Below are 20916 nucleotides of genomic sequence, written 5' to 3'. Positions count from 1 at the left end.
AAAAAAAAATCCTTTATTGTATTTAAATATATTACTACATTTCTTTTCACAATAGTCACAAAACGAAATTTCTTTGCCAATTTGAATGCACACAAACTGCTCTTTTTTTTGGGCAAGTGAAAATCACTTTTACAAACTGTCACATTATGAAACCACTTTTCAGATTTTTTAAAAAGCCCATGTCCAGAGTGCTACACTCCAGCAAGGGCAACCAGCCTTAGTAATGCTGAATGTATTTGCATTACAGACTGAAACCTGAAAACCCCACTCGCTTGTAAATACTGTGCATGACTATACATGGCAAGCACATGGGTGTGTGCTAAGACTCTGCTTCTTTTCCCCCCAAAAATTCGCTCCCCCTTTCCATCTAATGCAACTGTGAAATCACCAGAGCAAGACGCAATAAATCTCTGCCTATAATTCCTCTCTGCACACAGAGTCATGTTTTCACATTAGTCCCAAAACGAAATTTCTTTGCCAATTTGAAAGCACACTTACTGCTCTTTTTTTTTTCGGGGCAAGTGAAAATCACTTTTTACAAGTGAAAATCACTTTTACAGACTGACACATTATGAAACCACTTTTTTTGATTTATTTAAATGCACATGTCCAAACTGTTTTTTCAGACCACCACCATGTGTATTCTCGGTGACTGCCTACACTCCAGCAAGGGCAACCAGCCTTAGTGATGCTGAATGTATTTGCATTACAGACTGAAACCTGAAAACCCCACTCGCTTGTAAATACTGTGCATGACTATACATGGCAAGCACATGGGTGTGTGCTAAGACTCTACTTCTTCCCCCAAAAATTCGCTCCCCCTTTCCATCTAATGCAACTGTGAAATCACCAGAGCAATACGCAATAAATCTCTGCCTATAATTCCTCTCTGCACACAGAGTCATGTTTTCACATTAGTCCCAAAACTAAATTTCTTTGCCAATTTGAAAGCACACTTACTGCTCTTTTTTTTTTCGGGGCAAGTGAAAATCACTTTTTACAAGTGAAAATCACTTTTACAGACTGACACATTATGAAACCACTTTTTTTGATTTATTTAAATGCACATGTCCAAACTGTTTTTTCAGACCACCACCATGTATATTCTCGGTGACTGCCTACACTCCAGCAAGGGCAACCAGCCTTAGTGATGCTGAATGTATTTGCATTACAGACTGAAACCTGAAAACCCCACTCGCTTGTAAATACTGTGCATGACTATACATGGCAAGCACATGGGTGTGTGCTAAGACTCTGCTTCTTCCCCCAAAAATTCGCTCCCCCTTTCCATCTAATGCAACTGTGAAATCACCAGAGCAATACGCAATAAATCTCTGCCTATAATTCCTCTCTGCACACAGAGTCATGTTTTCACATTAGTCCCAAAACGAAATTTCTTTGCCAATTTGAAAGCACACTTACTGCTCTTTTTTTTTTCGGGGCAAGTGAAAATCACTTTTACAGACTGACACATTATGAAACCACCATGTGTAACTACAACAAAAACAATTTCCATTTCTATTATTCATTTCTTAAGTTACCACATACATCCCCTCTCAAACTGTAAACTCACCTTTAAAATTAGTTAGTTGTGAAAGAAATGTGACACTCAAACAGCAGATTATCAGAGCCAGGATCTCTGTTGTGTTCACCTCTCTCCTCTCAGCAGAACCAGATAATGGCAAACTTTCCCTCTATTTTTCCACACATATACTTGTAAGTTTCAAATCTCAGTGCTTCCCCCTTTTTTTCAAATGTAATCACACATTTCTATTGGTTGAAAACCAACCCTTTTCCAAAAGTACCCTTCCCCCAACTTGACTTCTGCCTAGTACCCTTCCCCCAACTTGACTTCTGCCTGCTACCATAGCAACAGCTCATGGAACACTGCTGTGTTGAGTTAGGTCAGAAGTTCGCCAAACAATGTTTCAATTCCACAGAGCAAGAGTGCTTGACTTTTCAAACCTAACAGCAAATCCATAGTACTGTTCTTTGGTTACACATTTTTTTTTACCAATACAAAACATGCTTCTATTAATTTACACATACAGCCTAGTTTTTATTCTAGAACGGTATGAAACAGCCAATCAGTTCTTTTTGTTTTGAAAAAAATATGTATGCCTCCATTTCCAAACTGTCTTTCTTTTCATATTGCCATTCTACTGAAAGACACCTCCTGAGTGCATCCAGTTCTCCTTTGAAGATGTTCACAGTGTGGATTGTAGGGCACAGCTATGTCTTCTGGAGTGAAAAGTTTGCAGAGAAAACAGGTATGGTGAGAGACCTTGCTTTGCCAAATGTAGACATTAAATGGATTGGTCAGAGAGGGTTAAAGTGGCACCAATTGATGCCATTGGTGAAATCCTTCATTCAAATCCAACACCCTGACCTCATAATAGTGCACTGTGGTGGCAATGACCTAGGCACTTTGACTGGGGTAGGTCTGGAAATGCTTATGAAGGACACCTTTGCACAACTGTTTACACTTTTCCCTAAAACTGCCTTTGTGTTTTCCAACATATGCCAAAGGCAAAAATGGAACTGGTCCAATCATTTCTGTCCACAGATTGACAAAGCAAGAAAGCACGTCAACAAATCTGTTTCTGCTTTCCTCCGTGACTATGGTATGGGTGCCATTTACCACAACAACTTGCGTTATGACATGCAAGACATTTATAGAGGAGATGGTGTGCACTTCAATGATGAAGGGAACAGAGTCTTCCTCTTGAACCTTAGACTCTGCATCGGTACTTACTTGTAGGTACCACTAAAAAAATGACTTCATAAACACAACAGCTCTTTTTAGAGCTCCCTAATTTCTAAACTCTTAAATCTGCTTTTCATTTATTTATTTTTATTTTTTTTACCGTACGCTTACCGTAAGCTTACCGTACGCGTACCCCGTGATTTTTTTTAAAATCAATAAATGTTTTTTTTGTACTTTTCTGTCCTTCTTTGACCCCCTTACAAATGTTAGGGGGTCTGTAACTCTCCTCATTGCCCCCTTTCCTTGTTTTCACTCTTTTTTTTCAGAGTGAAATACACAAAATGGCGGCCGCCGCTTCCTGGTTTCGGCCGATTCGAATGTTTACTAAGATCTAAGAGCCAATCAGAATCGCGCTCGCGCACGCCACCGTACGCTTACCGTAAGCGTACGGTAAGCGTACCGTAAGCGGGCTCAGATATATATATTGATTTAAAGGCTATTTTCTCAGAATCTACTGAACAGATTTACACCAAACCTACAAAAGGCACTTCCTTGACCTAGGGACTACCTCTCTGCCAAATTTTGAGTAATTCTGTTCAGCCGTTCGGGCTGTAGCTCGTTCTAAAGGTCCTATGGAAAAATGCATGGGAAAAACGCGTTTTGGGACCCCCCTTTTATCTCAGCCCCCGCTTGACGGATCCCCCCGAGACTTTCAGGGTAGGAGCGGAGTGTAGCGCCCCACCTATTTTGAGAAATTCGCGAGGATTCGTCGACCGGCGCCAAAGTTATTCAAAATAGAATGTTGAGGTTTTCCTATGGAAACGTGGTCCTAACTATAACTACCTACTGGCGACCGCCAGTAGGTAATATATATATATATATATATATATATATATATATATATATATATATATATATATGTATGTGTGTGTGTGTGTGTGTATACATTATCTACTGGCGGTCGCCAGTAGATAGTTATAGTTAGGACCGTGTTTCCATAGGAAATCCGCAACATTCTATTTGGAATAACTTTGGCGCCGGTTGACGAATCCTCGCGAATTTTTCAAAAGTAATGGGGCGCTATGCTCCGCTCCTACCCTGAAAGTCTCGGGGGGATTCGTCAAGCGGGGGCTGAGAAAAAAGGGGGGTCCCAAAACGCGTTTTCCCCATGCATTTTCCCATAGGACCTTTAGTCCGAGCTACAGCCCGAACGGCTGAACAGAATTACTTGAAATTGGGCAGAGAGGTAGTCCTCAGGTCAGGGATGTGCCTTTTGCAGGTCTGGTGTAAATCTGTTCAGTAGGTCCTGAGAAAATAGCATTTAAATCAATATATATATCTGTAAGCGCACTCCGTGCGCTTACGGTAAGCTTACCGTACGCGTACGGTGCCGTGTGCGAGCTCAATTCTGATTGGTGGTTACATGACTGTAAACATTCGAATCGGTCGAAATCAGAAAGTATCGGCCGCCATTTTCTGTCTCTCGCACTGAAAAACAAAGGTTGATAACATGAAAAGGGGGCAACGAAGAGAGTTGCAGACCCCCTAGCGTTCGTCAGGGGGTTCACGAAGGACCAAAAAGTATGAAAAATAAATTTAATAATTTTTTTAAAAAATCGCGGAGTGCGCGTACGGTAAGCTTACCGTACGCGTACGGTAAAAAAAAAAAAAAAAAAGAATTAACAATCACATTTAATGTATAAATCTAAGGACCCCCAAGGGAGAAAAAAACAATTGATATTTTATAAAAAATGGCGAGCTGTGCACGGTACGAAATGTGGAACCTTGGGGCTCGGTGCGCTATGCGCACCTAGCGCCCACAGCGCGCGCACGGTGCGCGAAGCGCACCGTGCGCGCAAAAATTAAAAATAAATACATAACTTAGCATTTAAAAAACCGTACAAATTCACTGAAAAAACCATAGGTTTCACACACGTTATAGTTAGGAATTAGCATTTAAAAAACCTTGCAAATTCACTTAAAAAACCATAGGTTTCACACAAGGTATAGTTAGCTGTACATTTCACTCGTAAAAAACCAATGAAATTCCACGTTATTGTTAGATCAGGTAACTATAACTTGCACGACCGCAATGCACAATGTGTCATTTCAGATGTCATCATTGATGTCATGAGTGATGTCACTGACCATGTCATAAGTGATGTAATATGTGACGTCATCAGCAGTTTATTGTGGGCGCGCAAGTTATAGTTACCTGATCTAACTATAACGTGGAATTTCATTGGTTTTTTACGAGTGAAATGTACAGCTAACTATAACTTGTGTGAAACCTATGGTTTTTTAAGTGAATATATATATACACATACATACATATATATATATACATACATACCGACATACATATATATATTCACTGAAAAAACCATAGGTTTCACACAAGTTATAGTTACCTGTACATTTCACTCGTAAAAAACCAATGAAATTCCCCCGTTATAGTTAGTGCAGGCAACTATAACTCACGCGACCGCAATCCTCTGCTGATGCTAATACTGTATTTAGACACTTATTTGCCCATGTCTTCTTCCATTAAATTTTAGCTATACATATATTACAAATATTTTTTTTTCATAAAGACACATATGTCATCAGCAGAGGATTGCGGTCGCGTGAGTTATAGTTGCCTGCACTAACTATAACGGGGGAATTTCATTGGTTTTTTACGAGTGAAATGTACAGCTAACTATAACTTGTGTGAAACCTATGGTTTTTTCAGTGAATTTGCAAGGTTTTTTAAATGCTAATTCCTAACTATAACGTGTGTGAAACCTATGGTTTTTTCAGTGAATTTGTACGGTTTTTTAAATGCTAAGTTACTTTACGCCATTCGTGGCGTGCGCACCCAGTTAACGCAGTTCGTTCCGTATTTTTATGGGGAGATTCTTTTGTCTTTCATAATTCGAAGCACTGAAAAACAAGTTAATACCCAGAGCTAAATACTATGTACTATTTTAATTTTGTATTTGTTGTTATACCCACAGTGATCAAAATGATGAGTAATTTAAAAAATAACTACGAAATAGTGGAAACCTGTAATTTAATGTACTCTGGGCCAGTGGTAAGCATTTGTGATGAGCATCACCAGGAGAGCAATAACTTGTTAACCAAAGGATTTTGGGGTGACTTTGAAATATTTGGTCAGCAAAACTTCATGATCCCAGAAACACATTTCTGCTAATGGATCATGCAACATTATTAAAAACAAATTAATGACATTGTTAGCAAACTTTCTTTAATTTCCATTTTGGGACAGATATTTTTAAATAGCTCCATTTTCAGCATCTGTAAACTGAAGGATTGATATCTCCATCACATCTGCAGGCTGTGCATTCAGTACTTACTTTTTTTAAAGTAGCACTTATTGACGTTCCCATGCCTATCCTTTAGCCCACTCTCTCGTCTGTGCTAAGGAGATTCCCCAGATTACATGCGTGTTTGCTTTTGACTGAGCAAAGCATGTCCCCCTGAAGATGTGTATTTCAAGACTAGAATACTGCGATCCTAATGGCAGAGCTATCAATCAATGGCCCTTTCTGTTGTATGGCTTATTTTTGGGTCTGTTTATCACAGGGAGAATGCCCATGTTGGGTTCACCATGAGCACTTGGTTATTTGTTTTTGATGTGACCAACCTTTCTTCATACTCTGTGTGAAGAAGAGAAAGGTAACTACCAAGGGGCGAAATGTTTCTCTTGGAAAGAGAGGGGGTCAGCCGTTACCACTGCGACGTGGTAGGTTAACAGATGTATTTACCACACCTCTTTATCACAAGGTTAAAAAAACACAAAGTGGGCTAGTTGTACACAATATCGAGTGTGCATTCAACATGTTTCTGCTCTAATCTGAGCCTAACGAGGTCAAGGGCATTCATCAGGACTTGATCCCAGTGTCAATGTCAACCTTTTTAAGGGGAGTTTTCAGCTGCTTACATTGGTATTTTCTGGCACACGATAGGTTGTCACTGGACCATCAAGAAATCGAGGGCAGAGACTGCCAGGGTGGGTTTAGCTACTCCTCGGACAATGTCTGTCGCACTCTGGAAACTTCAGCTCACCGACGCAAAGTTCCCTGGCTAAACAACCTTAGCTAACAAACCTTAATCATTTGTCCATTCCAAGACAGAATAAGGTTGTTTGGACGGTGAAAAAGAAGTGTATAGGGCGTTTGCTGTAAAAGATAAAAACTACAACTACAGAGGAGAGAAATAGACACCGAAGGGGGAAATATAGAAAATAGCAGGGAGAGTTACAGTAAAATGAAGCAAGCTGAATAGCCCTTTACCTGCTTGGCCTGTTTGCATGTAAAACACAAGAGCTAAAGTATTTTTAGCCTTTCCATAAACTGGAAATTCATTTTCAATACAGATGCACCATTTTGAACCAAATAATGTAAACAGTTTAAAATGGCTTCTTCTGAATTCATTTATGTCCTAGGGAGTTTACTTGATAACTTTCTGCATTCTCAACAAAATGTTATAATGCAATCTGGCGTCAAGTAAAATATATTTTATATGATGAACTTAAACAGGAGTGTGCTGCTCTACTCTGTTCCTTGCTGGTCGGTGCAATATCAGTAGGCAGAACATTGACGTTCCTTTAATAATCCTCATGCATCCTTAAAGCCTTTTACTTGCACCCCTCCCCCTTCTCTTTCTTGATGCAGAAGGTGGGAATAAGTTAGGGAGATTCCAAACTGTGCAATGAGATATTAACTGAGTTTAGAAGATCAATTTATAAAAACTCAATATTTCGAATTTCCTGTTTACAATCGGAAAAAAATATGATGGGTACAGCAACCTGGCAGTTTGAAATTATATATCGTTTTCACCCCATTTATTTATAAATGATTTGTATGGTACACTAACTCTTATAAACATAGTCAAGTGGCGACAGATGTTCTCACCATGCCAACATTTTTGTTGTTTTGTCGCCAAATGTGGTCAAACAGGAAAACAGTGACTATAAATAGTTCTGTATAAATGATCATTACCCCTTTTTTTATTTGTGTTTTTAAATCTTATATGTGTTTGTCAAGTCTTAATTTAATTTTATAGATGTTATGGAGTGTTTACGCCTGCGGGCTGTATCGAGCGTTTTGGCTCAAAAAGATCTGCATGTTTACAAACCAAAAGAATATGAAGTGATTAAAAATGTGTGCTTTTAAAATGATTTCCTGCCTTAAAAGTAGACCTCGCTCCTAAACTGTACCCGTAGAAGGCATGCTTACAGGGGCCTTGGAATTCCGGTCACACTTTCCACATCTTTATATTTTTAGTGCATAAAATGACCGAGTAATCGGGCCCCACCAGGCTCGTGCCGTGTCCCTTCCATTTCACAATGGATTGAAAATCCAGTTCAACACAATAATTGTGGTTCAGGTAAAATAGCAACATCTATTTTCTGTCATTGGACAATGGCGGGCCTCCTTGACCTTTGTACCGGGATGTGATACATCTTGACATTGGTCAAAGTAATGCACTTATTTCCGTGAGACAAGGATGAAGGGCCATTTACGTCCATCCCTCGCACACTGCACGTAGGCCTTACTGACTTGCCCCCTCCAGGCCAGTGACTGGTATCTCCAGTACAGTCAGTAGTCCAACCATGTTTTTCCATTTTGATAATCTTTCATTTGGAGAGCTGCCATACTGGAGCATGTGTGACGCAGAAAATTACCACAGTGTGAACTGCATTTCCCATTCAGTGCCCGAATAGCCAGGGTCAGCTTTAGGGCAGGGCGACCGATGCATCCGCACTGGGCGCTGACCTGTGGAGGGGGGTGCAGACCACGGGGGGGGGGGGGCGCTGTGTTTAGCAATCACCTATGATTGGAGAGATGAGGGGCACCTTTGCCTGGTGGTAGTGAGAGAATCCGAGGACGTGGTAATTGGGCGTGGGGGCGCCAAAATGGTTGTCGCACCAGGCGCCACCAGCGCTAAAGCGGGCCCTGAGAATAGCTACATATTTCTGGCAGTTTTCACACAAGGATTTCTTCAATAAGTGAAAAGCAGTGTTCTATTTATCTGGGGCAAAAGATACACAATTGATAGACGGAATTGCCAAGGAACCAGCTACTTAAGGGTCGACATTGAGACATTCTTTGCACAAATTTGTGACCTAGATTTGAGAAATGCTGTTCAAATTCTCTTAAGACTATTGCATTTTGGAAGCATGTATGTCCTTGCTCATTTCATGGCGGAGAGGAACTGGCGAGTGATTATTAAAACGTTGGAATTTTAAGAGCTCCGTTGAAGACAATGAAGTGGCTCAGGGCCAATGATGGGTGTTATCGATCTTCTACTTCAACATTCCAGTATTTGTCTTTCTCCCTATTTAATTTTGAACTTTCTACTTTCTGTGGCTAAAATGTTATAACATTATAGACCTCTGCCTCAGGCTGCAACATTTCTTAAAGACTCTGTCCCTCTTTTTTGGCCTGAGCCATAAGCTTGAGACGGAAGCTTACGCCTGTAGCTCAGGTACATGGCCTTTCATAAGAGCGGTATAGCCCTGATATAACTTTTTATCCAGAACTCCTGTGAGAATACGTGATCATGCCAGGAATCAAGAAGCAGTCAGGTTTTAGATCTGAAGCTACTACTCATACCGGACCACACCCTGGTCGCAACCCGTGGGTCCCAACATTTTCAACCAGGCCAGTTATGTGAAAAATTGACCTCCCAAAACCTGGATCGAAATCGTAGTCTGTGTAAAGTGCATCATAGTCCCTAATATTGCAGTTCATATTTGGCAGAATACTGGAGGTCTTTAACCACAGGTGGGGTTTACTTTTCTTAGTTGCTGCTGATAAGATGCCATGGATAATTTGGAATGTTAAAGGGAAATCCCACGTGCAAGCTGGTCAATATTTTCTTCATCCCTTAACGATTAATGCCAATTATTTCCAGATAGTGAGATCTCTTTGTTTATGTAATATCCCTTCTTTCTTTAATCTATTGCATGCTTTTGCTACAGCACTGTAGATCTAAATTATCATCCCAGCAACGGTGAACATTCATATGTATATCAGGAGTCCGAATACAGTGAGTCAATATTGAGAGGCACCAAAAGTGGTTGTAGATGGGAGAAACTTTAAAAAAAAGAAAAAAGCAGTGTGGGCTATCTGGTATCGCACTAGTGTTTTATTCTTATGGTATAGAGACTGTAACGCTCAACTTTTAGTAACCCCACTGTTGAGGTGCCACACTCAATTTCAACATTAGTACAACAACTGAAACAATTGCGTTAAATGTTGCACAAGTATTACTCATTTTCAACTAGTTCCAAGTATTACAACATACATAGATCGCCAATACCATCAGTTCAATTGAATTCAGTTCATCAGGAGTCTTGTATTTGTATTCAAATCCAACTTTATTGATTCTTTTATCGAGCAAAAATCACTCAGCCCAGCCAATGTGTTTCAATCCTTAGGACTTCATCAGGGTTAGACAACCCATGAGTCAATTATCCCAGCGTGATACTAGATGTTCTCCCATGTCCAGTATCTTCAGAGAAAAAGTCTCAGATCCGGGTGGTATAGTAACCCCTATTTCATGTTCGTTGCTCATAGCACAGCACCCAGACGCAGGAAATGGCTGGTTTAGTATTACGAATACCAACACTGAGGAATGTTGATGCCACCTTATACCTCTTTCATCCACCACCAGAAACCCCATCTACCACTTAATCTCATTTTTGGACTTATTTTTCATCCCAGCCTTCTCGCTGTGTCACTGTGTTTCAGTTTTTCTCTTCCTCCTTCTTTCCCTCTTTTGTGATGTTCTCTTGCTCTAGGTGAGTGTCTGATAATGGTCTCTAAAAATGAGTACCGGTGGCCCCACATGTAACCACCGGCTTAAATTAAGTACTGACCCTACTGGTGAAACTGTGTAACTAGAAAAAAGTCATTTTTATCAGTAGGTCCCTATATAAAATTAATGTCCACCACCTCTTCTTGTGGCACTATTTAAGGGCAATCAAAGTGGCTTGCATTGCAATCCACACAATTTAAACAGTCTGACTACTGACCATGTGCATCTTGCCATTAAGTAGTAGGTAATGTTTCTCAATTATCAATATAGTTTTGCACACATTCTACAGCTTCAGATTTCGAATACAGACTACAGTGGACAGCCATTGCAGTAGGGGCGGCTGGTGCATAGGGGCGAATGGGGCGTTGCCCCACCAGTCTCCGGACGGACGAGGATCGGGTCGGAGCGGAGGAAGACAAGACACTAAGACAGACACCTTGAAACAGTGTTAGCACTGCAGTGCAGCCCAGCCTTGTTGTACAAACACACACACAACCTGCGCATGACGTGTGGTGGACGTTCGTTCGATTTCAATATCGCCCAAGTCACGCATGTGCAGAGTGTGTCTGTGAGGCAGTGGTGAAGGCAAGCAGGCGCTACCTGAAGCAGCTGGTTTTCCAGGACTTCGGTCGGATTTTCGGCTCGCCCTGATCTGACGTAGTCACGTAGCTCAGCTCAGAGAACATTCTTCTAGTTCTAAGATCCCGCCTCCTCCCCTGACTGGCTGACGTTGATACAGAGTCACCCTATGGCCACGGGCACCAGCCACTCGCGAAGGCGCCAAAGCGGCGGCGGACCCCGGCACAGGAAGGAACACATAGCAGATGCGGCGCGGACCCGGCGGTCAGGTGAGTGTCCCTGTTTTTTTTATTAACTGTATTTTTAACCCCACCCTCCCCCCGCGACCCCCCCCTGCCTCACGCGACCCCCCCTGCACATATTGCGAGCCTCGATTGGTGAAATCGTGAGAACCGTAAAAACACACCGCGCCAAATATAGCACTCAAACGCTTTAATAATTGAGAGGAACGATTCACTATGGCATGTTCAAGATGAAAACAAGACTGAGTATAACAAGCTGATAAGATAACGTGGCTGCAAAAAAACAACAACCATTCATTCAACTCATGCATGGAGACGAGACGGCTTTGCATAGGGCGCCAGGCGATGCATTATTATCTCAGAGTCAGAGATCTGAGTGACTGACCCCAGAGAGATGTGAGGAACAGCCAGGAACGAGTGCAGGCGGAAAGGTCAGCGCCGCGGTAATGAGTGTATATTAATAATGAAGGCTCGCATCCCTGACCCTGAGTGATGTTCCGGAATTTCCGGTCATCATGTAACTGTGTTTGGTCTTCTTGTTATGGCTGCCTTGACAGTGCGGTCGGGTTCAGTCAGAGCTGAAGACTTGCGACTTGTAGCAGCACATCCACATACTGCCCGCTCTTTCATATACCGCAGCACTACCAATATGCTCAGTCGGTCATCACAAACACAGCACTGATGGCTTCTCTCAAACTGTGCAGCTTAGCACTGTCATGCCTTGATCATACCTGTCCGCCATATCCACCAAACCTCCGATGAGTGGGAAACTGCCTTTACTAGGCGTCTCCGCTTCTATCTGCTTCTACTTCAATTCAAGCACTTTCTGAAAGGTGTCGGTATATTAGAATGTCAGCGGATTGTATGGGAGACACTGACACATGTAGCTCCATTTGTAAGTTATCTCGACTCATAGGCCAATATTTTATTGGGCTCGAAAATCCTTTATTAGGCGCCAACAGGTGCTTGCACTTGAATCGGGATTTACAAGAAAAGCGAAAGTACAAAACTTTTTCTAAATCAGAAATGTATCAAAATAATGCCTGGTGAAAACTGTACAAGGAAACGCCACACCAATGCAAGACAACCTCTGTTGTGCTCTATGGCTTGTGGTATTGAAGCTATAACTTCAGAGTTTGTAAACGTTTCTTTAAACTTTGCTGGTAATATGACAATCTCTTTGTGGTCGTGCGAGAGACCCAATATTTCTGTGTTGCACGTCTTCAGGAAATTAGAAGGAATTAAATGACTTCCCTCACAAAGGTGTCGTCTGCTCTGACTCTGGCACTTAGCGCGCGAGCCCTCCATCGAATGGAAACCACGCTAACCCCACCACGTTGTCTGTAACCAACAGCGTGCCATTGCGCTCTATTTGAGGAAGATTCCTTATAGACCAGCAATAAGCTATGTTTTCATCAGCACAGTTCTCCTTTGCAATATTCTATGTGTGCCCCCCGAAATTTGAATGTCTGAGGGTTCATGGACAAACATGGTGATGGAGTGAGAAAAGAGACTACAAAACTTGACAGGGTATAATTAAATTAGTAATTTGTAAGTTTTGTAGTCTCTTTTGGACGGCTCAGCTTAGTATCCAGATAGTATCTAAATATAAACTGAAATAAATGCATTCTCGGCTGCATGGTAGTTTGGTCTGGGGGCCCAGAGTCTGGTGCAGTTGCTGCTATGTCTGTGTCTGTACTCAGAAATGCATTGTATCTCGAAGTCTGTTATGAAGCTCTGTGGTTATACTGAATACGCAGATACCTATGTTATATGACATCTCTTTATTAATGTAATAACTGCACTTTCACAATTGCTTTATTTGACCTCCCTGCTTTCTCAAATTTGCTTGAAAATACACCATTTGTCCACTCTTTTTTTCAAAATTTTCTTGGGGTGGAAGCCCCCCAAACCCCCCTTAGGTTGTTCCGGCTCACTACGCTCGCTCACTACGATGCAGTATGAGAATGATTTTACGCCCCACTGCTTTCAAATGTCACCAGCCGCCACTGCATTGCAGTGGGGAGGTTAAAGTTGTTTACCACTACCTACGATGTCATCCGATGGGGAAGAGTACTTACTGCCACTTAGCATAGCCGATCGATTTGATGAAATGACACCCCTAAATTTCCTCCAGGGTGTTCTTTGTTATTGTCTCTTAAGTCTGTGTGATTCATACTAGAGTTAATTAAAAAAAATTAGGAAAATAATTTTCGCGTGTTCTTTATGCCCCATCCATTCAACACACGCGGAATACCGTACACCAAAACCTGCATTGTGGCAAAATCTGTTGATGAATTGTTTAGAAGTTTTGATATGCACAGTTATTCAGCACTGCACTTAATGTGCCTGGCAGAAGACAACATTTTTAGCAAGGCAGTAACAACAGGGTTGGACATTGACTGAATTTTAGTGATATATTTTCTTGTTTACCTGTCATACACTCTCCACATGTGATGTTCGCAAATATCAGCCTGGCCCCATTTAATTGTTTCAAGCTTGAATGGGTGACATTTATTTTGTAGGTTTTTTTGCCGTTTACACTGTTCTTTTAAATTTTTACCCCTTTTTTTAAATGTGCTTTGTTTAATCTTGTTTATCCTCAGTTACCTTTCCTCTCTTCCCAGTACTCATTTATTCATAGCTAAGTGTCTTGGAGTAGACTTGTCCACTTCCATTTGTTCTGCCAGGCTTTAGCGCTCCGACAGCTGCCGAAGTCATGTTTATTCATGAGGACTGCAGTCCCAGATGCATTTGCATAGTCATACTCGTGTAGGTCCAGAGCGGGGCTGAAGAGTTGTCACATATCCACATTAGAGCCCTGTTCAGATGCCAGTGTTAGGCATGAGAGTATCCAAGCCCATCCTGTGACTTGCAGCTCCTGCTTTGATAAATCCCCTGCCTGCTGCACCATGCCTTTGTCGCTCTACCTCCCCAGCAGGATCCGTATTGAATTCTGATTCCGACTCCAACGATAGTACTAAGCCCTAGCAGCGTGTGGCGGGAGGTCTATCCAGGAACAGCGATGGCTTGAAAATATCTCTCCTCTGATCATGGAGGGGTCAGGAGCAGCCGGCCATATGCTGAGAGGCTTTAATAACGAAAACAAATTTACACTATAGCTTCTGCAGGGAGCTTCCACTGCCAAAAACCTAACCAGTTGACAAAGAAGAACTTATAAGAAACCAGTAGATTGATAAAAAGTGAAGCTCTTTGTAAGCATTGTGGACAATGTGTTTTTGTTCCCCAGGAGTGTTTGCATCGCATGGTAAGGCTGTGTGTTGACTTTCTCAGGAACAGACAGAAATTGCACAATGTAATAAAAAATTGTATGTGCATAATCTTTGACTCGCTCGTTCCCCTAGCTCAGTTTGTGCCGCTGTTCTCTATATAACAGTAGCTTATTGTTTATCATTCTTTGCACATTGTGTTCATTTGCTCTATCGGAAGTGTTCAGCACCTTTACTTTGTTACGAATCATAATATGGTCCGCTGTGGGAGGAAACCTTTAGCGGTAGTTCACGGTACGGCACAGTGTTCTTCTATTTTAACAAGGCTGGCACTTCAGCGATGTCTTTGAACATCTAAACTATTTTCCTTTCAAAATGGTGATCATCTCATCAGACTTGGTCATTACCACAGTTGAAGGTGCACGAGTACACACATCTCTTGGGCGCTCAGTTCGTGGCTATTGTGCAGCTATCTGGCATTCTACCCACAGATCACTCTGTACCATAATATCAAAGAAAGTATTCAAGTATGTCCATAAAATAATCAAAATCTTTTTAAAGCTGCCAACTTGTGTATACCACTGAGCAGGGTTCTCTTTCATCTTTGGGAAGTTGTTTGTGAATGTTGAGAGATCACCTCTATACCACGTGCATGAACCTACTCTCCACCTGGTATTTCCCTCATAGGAAAGGTTAAAACCCCATCTTCATCTGGGAGTACTGGTGGTGGCTTACCATTCGCTTCTGTAGCATCTGATTGTTTCTTTTTCTTTCCCTGTTTCTTTGAACACTTGCTCTCTAATCTGTCGAAATCCCTCTATTTGTAGATGCTCTGTACCAATTCCGTAACAAGTAAAGTCATCCCTGAAGACCACATTGTTAGAATAGCTTCATCATCTAACTCTGCCTTAAAGCTTTTCTGTAAATGAACATTCTTGAAGAGATCCACCTCACATTTTCCTGCCAATTCAGTTAATTTGTCATGGGTGGCACCGCATGTCTTGTGATTTATGCACTTAGATATATATATACATTTTCCTGATAGTGATTCAAACGTGAACTGTCTAGGCATTCTCTAATAATTTATTCTGACTATACCATTATTGTTGGTACAACTAGAGGTTTCACGGTTTCCCAGCTAGTAGATGGTCTTTCTGTTTCTCCCACTTTTATTTTCTGGAGTCTCCTTAAAACATGAGGGAAAAATCCCATTGTTAAATGGTCCTATCTCTCCCCGTGCAGTTGGTGTCGCAAAGACAATTATTCTCCCTTTTCTCAATGATTGAACATTTTGTGATATGTTCAGGCAACAATTTGTGACTTTTTCGATATTGAGATAAACCCTTTTGCAGCCGCTCCTCCTATAGCGCCTTGAACAACCACTTTCAGAACAATATTTATGGGTGCACTTGTAACAGTCACTGCCAGTGTCTAAGCTGATACAACTTGTGACACTGGGGCAGGGCAGTCACAATAGCAGTAGTAACACCTGGAACAATTACCGCTGGGGCTGCTTCAACAGGTGCAGGTGCAATCGGGAGTGCTGAAAGCGGTCTTTCAATCTGAATTGCATTTAGATCAATAGGGTCGGTAGCCACTGTAGTGCTAGTAGTTGTAACACCCTCTGTGTTTGTTGTGGGGGCCAAATATTGCAGTGGCCTTTGGGATAACAAGGCAGCTAAATGCCATCCCCTGAATCGCTATCAGTGTCTGTTTTTCTTGCAGCTTCCTCACCATCACTTCCTTGTTTCCAATTCTTTATAGACTTTTAAGTAGTTATTGCTGGGTACATTCTAGCTCCCTCAACTGCGCATTTCCTCCACTTATGCTGCCTTTCAGCCCATTGAGCATCTGTATAATTTCACACTGCTCTCTTTGCTCTAATCTGGGGCTTCTCTTTCTCCTTGGCATAAGCTGCTCGCTCCCAAGCATTTAATGCTTCATATCGTGTAGGCCTAAGAGGTGGCCTCATTTTGTGGAAATTTGAATGGTCCTTAATTTTCAGTGATGTTGCACCATTGATGAAACCTCAAATGTTTTTGAAGCCCTACATTTGTTGCCATATAGTGACAAGCAAAAATTAACAATCATCTACGTAAATACGTATCAACAATTATTAGACTTTTAGTTTACTCAATAAAGAGAATTAATATAAGTTAAAAGGTTTCATGTTCAATTCTTTTAGTTTTTCATTGTCTATTTATTTAGTATTAATATTCAGAGCTCAGTATTAAAAGTTAATATCCATCAATCGATATTTGATTATAAAATTGAATACAATATTTGTGAAAATAACAGTTAATATTGTAATAATACAGCAAGTGTGTTCCATAAAGGAAAATTCCCTGTTCTAGATCAAAATTTAAGGCCTTTGCATAATAAGCTGAAAACTATTCTCAGCCCAAAAATCATCAGACAATTAACAAAATCTAAGTAAGACAGCCTCTCATGAAGAAAGGCAGCAGAAACCCAAACGTCAGTCTCCAACCAGAGTCTGGGAAGGAAAGACCGGGTACTACTCTAGAAACAAGCACTAATATAAATACCCATTATTCTATGTTGAGACAATATTTTCTTTCATCTCCTGAGTTTCTACAATAGAATTTCAGCAAACTCTTGGAAATAGGCAGCCTCCCCATTTTCCCAGACTGGCAATAGCCTTTAGAGAATAAGGGCCTGATTACGATATCGGTCTGAAAGACTTTCTGACCGACATGGTATGCTTAAAGTCAGACCGCTGTATTATGATGGCAGTCGGAGTTCAAACCAGCGGAAGAATCTGATGTGGTTCTGACAGGCTCATGGAGCCCATCAGCCAGTCCGAAAGCCCTCATAATCCCTTATGGATGGCGTTTCTGCTGTCGGGATTATGATGTCTGTTTCCGACAGCCAATAGACGTCAGCCTTTCCGACATGGATTGACTGTCAGAAACTGATTTTGGGGACCCATGCAGGGCCCCCTTGCCCTCTGCTTTGGGCCTTGGGGGCATCTTCCACTTTTCAATGGGAGCGTGTGCTGCAGGCGGTTTCGGCCCGCCACACAAGCTCCCATTGAAAAATGGAAGTTTAGGACTGAACCATATGTGCGGTCGCATCCTAATGGAGTTGTTAAAACCGCTGTCCTATGGTTGGGCGGTTCCTTCCCTTAAACGGTGTTGGTCGGAGGCAACTCCGACAGACCTCGTAATTTGGCCCTAAACCTTGAAAGGTTACATTTTTTATATTTTGTGGTCCAGACTGTTCTTATAACTCGTTCTAACTGTTTCCTCCTCTCCTCCAGGTGAGAACTCACTATCAGTTGTTGAATACAAAACAAATGCCTATTTACTAGGTAACAGAAGGAATCTGAAAAAAAATACATCTGTAACAGAGAGACAGACATTGTCAGGAAAAACTATTCAATGTGGAAAACAGGCCTTTCCGTATAAATACATTATTTTCAGTTAAAACGGCATCAACAGTCAAACTAACTTAAGTCAGCACTTTTATTTATTTTGCAGGACTGACATTTAAGTATAATTACCTATTACAAACTTTGCACTTAATATATTTTTTTACTTAAATGTACCCATTGTACATTATTAATGTAAGCATTGTGTTAGGGAATAAAATTTGCTTCAACACCCAGAAACCCACGGCCCGTGCTATTAAATGTTGATGTGTGCCGAATACTAAGTCTGCCTAGTCTTGATTCCACCTCATGCCTCTTTAATCCACTAGCTCCTTTTTATCTCACTCTTGAAGGTTCGTGCTTTTTCGCTTTGTCTTTCTCTGTCTCAGTTTTTCCCTCATGTGTTTTTTTCTCTCTTTTGCCCTGTGTCAAAGTCTGTTGAGGAAAAATAAGTGCTGGTCCCAAAAACCAGTGCTGGTGCGCCCCATCTACAATTACCATCTCCAATTAAGCACTGTCTACGTCTTTGAAGCAGCAGTCAGCTAGAACTTAGCAGTCCAGGATCGAATACAGAGTAGTAATATGCACCTTACAAAAGTCCTGTTTGGGCCGAAACTCTTAGCAAATCCAGTGATGATGCTTAAAGCCACGAAATGATGGAGGGGGGCTCTTTGCGATCAGCTTTTGGATGCCTTGAAGCCTACCCTGGGAGCAGAACTGAATAGTTTATGATACAGAAAGTGATCAACATTTGTTTTCAAACTGGAATTCAACTAAGTCTGCACAGGTCACTACCACTGTGGAACGTCAAAGTATTGGCACCCGCTGCATTTGACTGAATGTTGAAGGCCACAACCAGTGTTTGTAGTCTTTTCCTTTCTTATCTTCTGAGCCACCGAAACCCGCTTCACCCAGTTGGGATATTTTATATTGAAAACCAGAGAGGGAGTGGTTCTCAACATTGATGTCACAGACGTCCTTGACAGTCAGGATATCATCTTTCCCCGACCCTTCCCTATTTCACTCAGTGCACCGACTAACCCTTTTCAGCCTCTATAATCCTTACTTTCTGCATAAGCAGTTGTGTAATGATGCTCTCTGAAGGAACCTTAAGATTTCGTGTTTGGTGCCTTACGGAAGTAATCAATCTAAACATGAGCACACTGTTTAAATCAATGTCTTCACGTGTGATCAGCCACTAACCAAACAATAAGACACTTTCATCCTTAAACAAAGCAACACTACAGAGAGTGGTGTGGTCTAGTTGTACATATGATCTCCCCTAGGATTGCAAGGGTTGTAAGCCCAAGGGGCCAGTAACAACTTTCTAAAATGTATGTTATTTATTGGTACAGAGCAACACGTCTCATTTCAGCCGCCCATGAGAGCTTTTTAGGGAGGGTAAAACATAGGTATGTGTGAGTACTAAGTGTAGGGCTTCTTCTAGAAGCCAACCATTGTTGGGTGAGCTGGGGTGTCACGCTTGATCGGGGTAGGCTCTTATGTTGAGGAGCCCTCGTGATCTGCTGTTTTGTCGCGATACGCAGGCAGTCGAGACGATTTTAGGCACTTTCCAATGGACATTCACACGTTAACACACAAATTCCACATGTGGTAGTAATAAAAACTGCAAAACCCATTGAACCCTGTTTAAACTGAATCCCTTGCAATAATATTGCTTCAGAATTTAGTCTGGAGGAATAAGCTACTCCGTTCCTAAAAACACAGGAATAACTTGGGTGGGCAGGTGGGGGTGGGGGACGCTTTTCCCAGACTGTCGGTGCTAATATTTGTTACCATGCTTGGGGGTGGTTGTAATTGGCACTACAGCAAAAGCATGAAAGTTTCAAAATGGCTCCATTTTTATTGTTTGAAATGCCTGCTTTCTTTGTTTTGGAGTGATTTGCATGACGTGTAATTTTGCCATTGCCTCCTAACCTTTGACAATGAACCCCTACTCACTGTACGTTTGACGCATGTGTAACGCGGGCACTAACCAGGCTAATTGTTCTGCATTTACCTTTTAACAGTAGCGGACGAGACTAAGCTCGGTTCAAGGGATGACCACAGTGAAGGTAAGACTGACTGTATTGCCGTTGCCATAGAAACCCTGGCTAAAGCTGCTTGCTCTACTGCACTGCCAATCAAATTGCATGCGAACATGAATAATCCAGTATTTGCGTGGCTGCTGTCATATTTGAAATGCTGGCTTTGTGCTGAGATATGGGGCATGTCTGTGTGCTGTCGGCATAGAGGGACCGGAGTAGTATATTCAACGTTGGTATTTTCCAGAATCTTCCAAGTCTACATACTTTTGAGTGCATTTAGTCTAGACAGTACCCCTTAATATTACCCACATGAAAACTAATGCAGCCGTTCCCTCTGACTTGTATCTGTACAATTAACATCCCATTACACAATTCGTTTCCTCGCTTAGCATTGAGCTGTGCGTTATTGCAGACCAAAATTGGACGCCTTAATGTTTACATCCTGACTGATATACCATGTTAGGTAATTGGTGTTCATAAATATTCAGTTAATGAGAAACATGTTATTTGCATCATTTATCACTCTTATTTTTGTCCTTATACTTACATTTTTCACTGCGAACCTCGTAATAACCTTGTAGCAGGAATCTTACAGGAAAGTGTTAACGCCTCCCCCGTGCGCTGATGCAAATTCTGCCCTTGCAGTTCTCTAGACTGCCACTAGGTGGCGCACAAAGCACAGTTTAGATCTGCCCCACAGACGTAATCGCTCATTGCTCGTTTGACGTCTTGATCTGGAAACGGGACCTTTTCGGCCTTTTAATTGACACCGCCACATTAGTTCTAAAGCAGGTCTCCAGAACGCGCCGTTGCCATGTCTGGGCAAAAGAAATGTTTTATTTATGAAGGACTGGCAGAAAAGATCATGTTTGTCATATTTCTAAGTGGT

At 41.6% G+C, this 20916-nt stretch overlaps 1 protein-coding gene across 8 annotated transcripts in view; it reads left to right on the top strand.

Moving 5' to 3' along the window:
• The window catches only part of PARD3 (par-3 family cell polarity regulator), a 1320414-nt gene that overhangs the window by 802056 nt on the left and 497442 nt on the right, over positions 1 to 20916 (top strand). For 4 of the 8 annotated variants that reach the window (XM_085631869.1, XM_085631865.1, XM_085631867.1 and 1 more), the window contains exon 18: positions 20010 to 20054. The exons of the other annotated variants lie outside the window; for them this stretch is intronic. In XM_085631869.1, coding sequence (XP_085487995.1) covers positions 20010 to 20054 — 45 coding nt within the window. The remainder of the gene's footprint in view (positions 1 to 20009; positions 20055 to 20916) is intronic. 8 annotated transcript variants of the gene reach the window in all.

Source organism: Triturus cristatus, chromosome 10 (assembly GCF_964204655.1).
Source record: "Triturus cristatus chromosome 10, aTriCri1.1, whole genome shotgun sequence".
In the NCBI taxonomy this organism is placed as follows: domain Eukaryota; kingdom Metazoa; phylum Chordata; class Amphibia; order Caudata; family Salamandridae; genus Triturus; species Triturus cristatus.
Note: the sequence above shows the minus strand (reverse complement) of the source record. Positions and strands in the feature narration are given on the sequence as shown.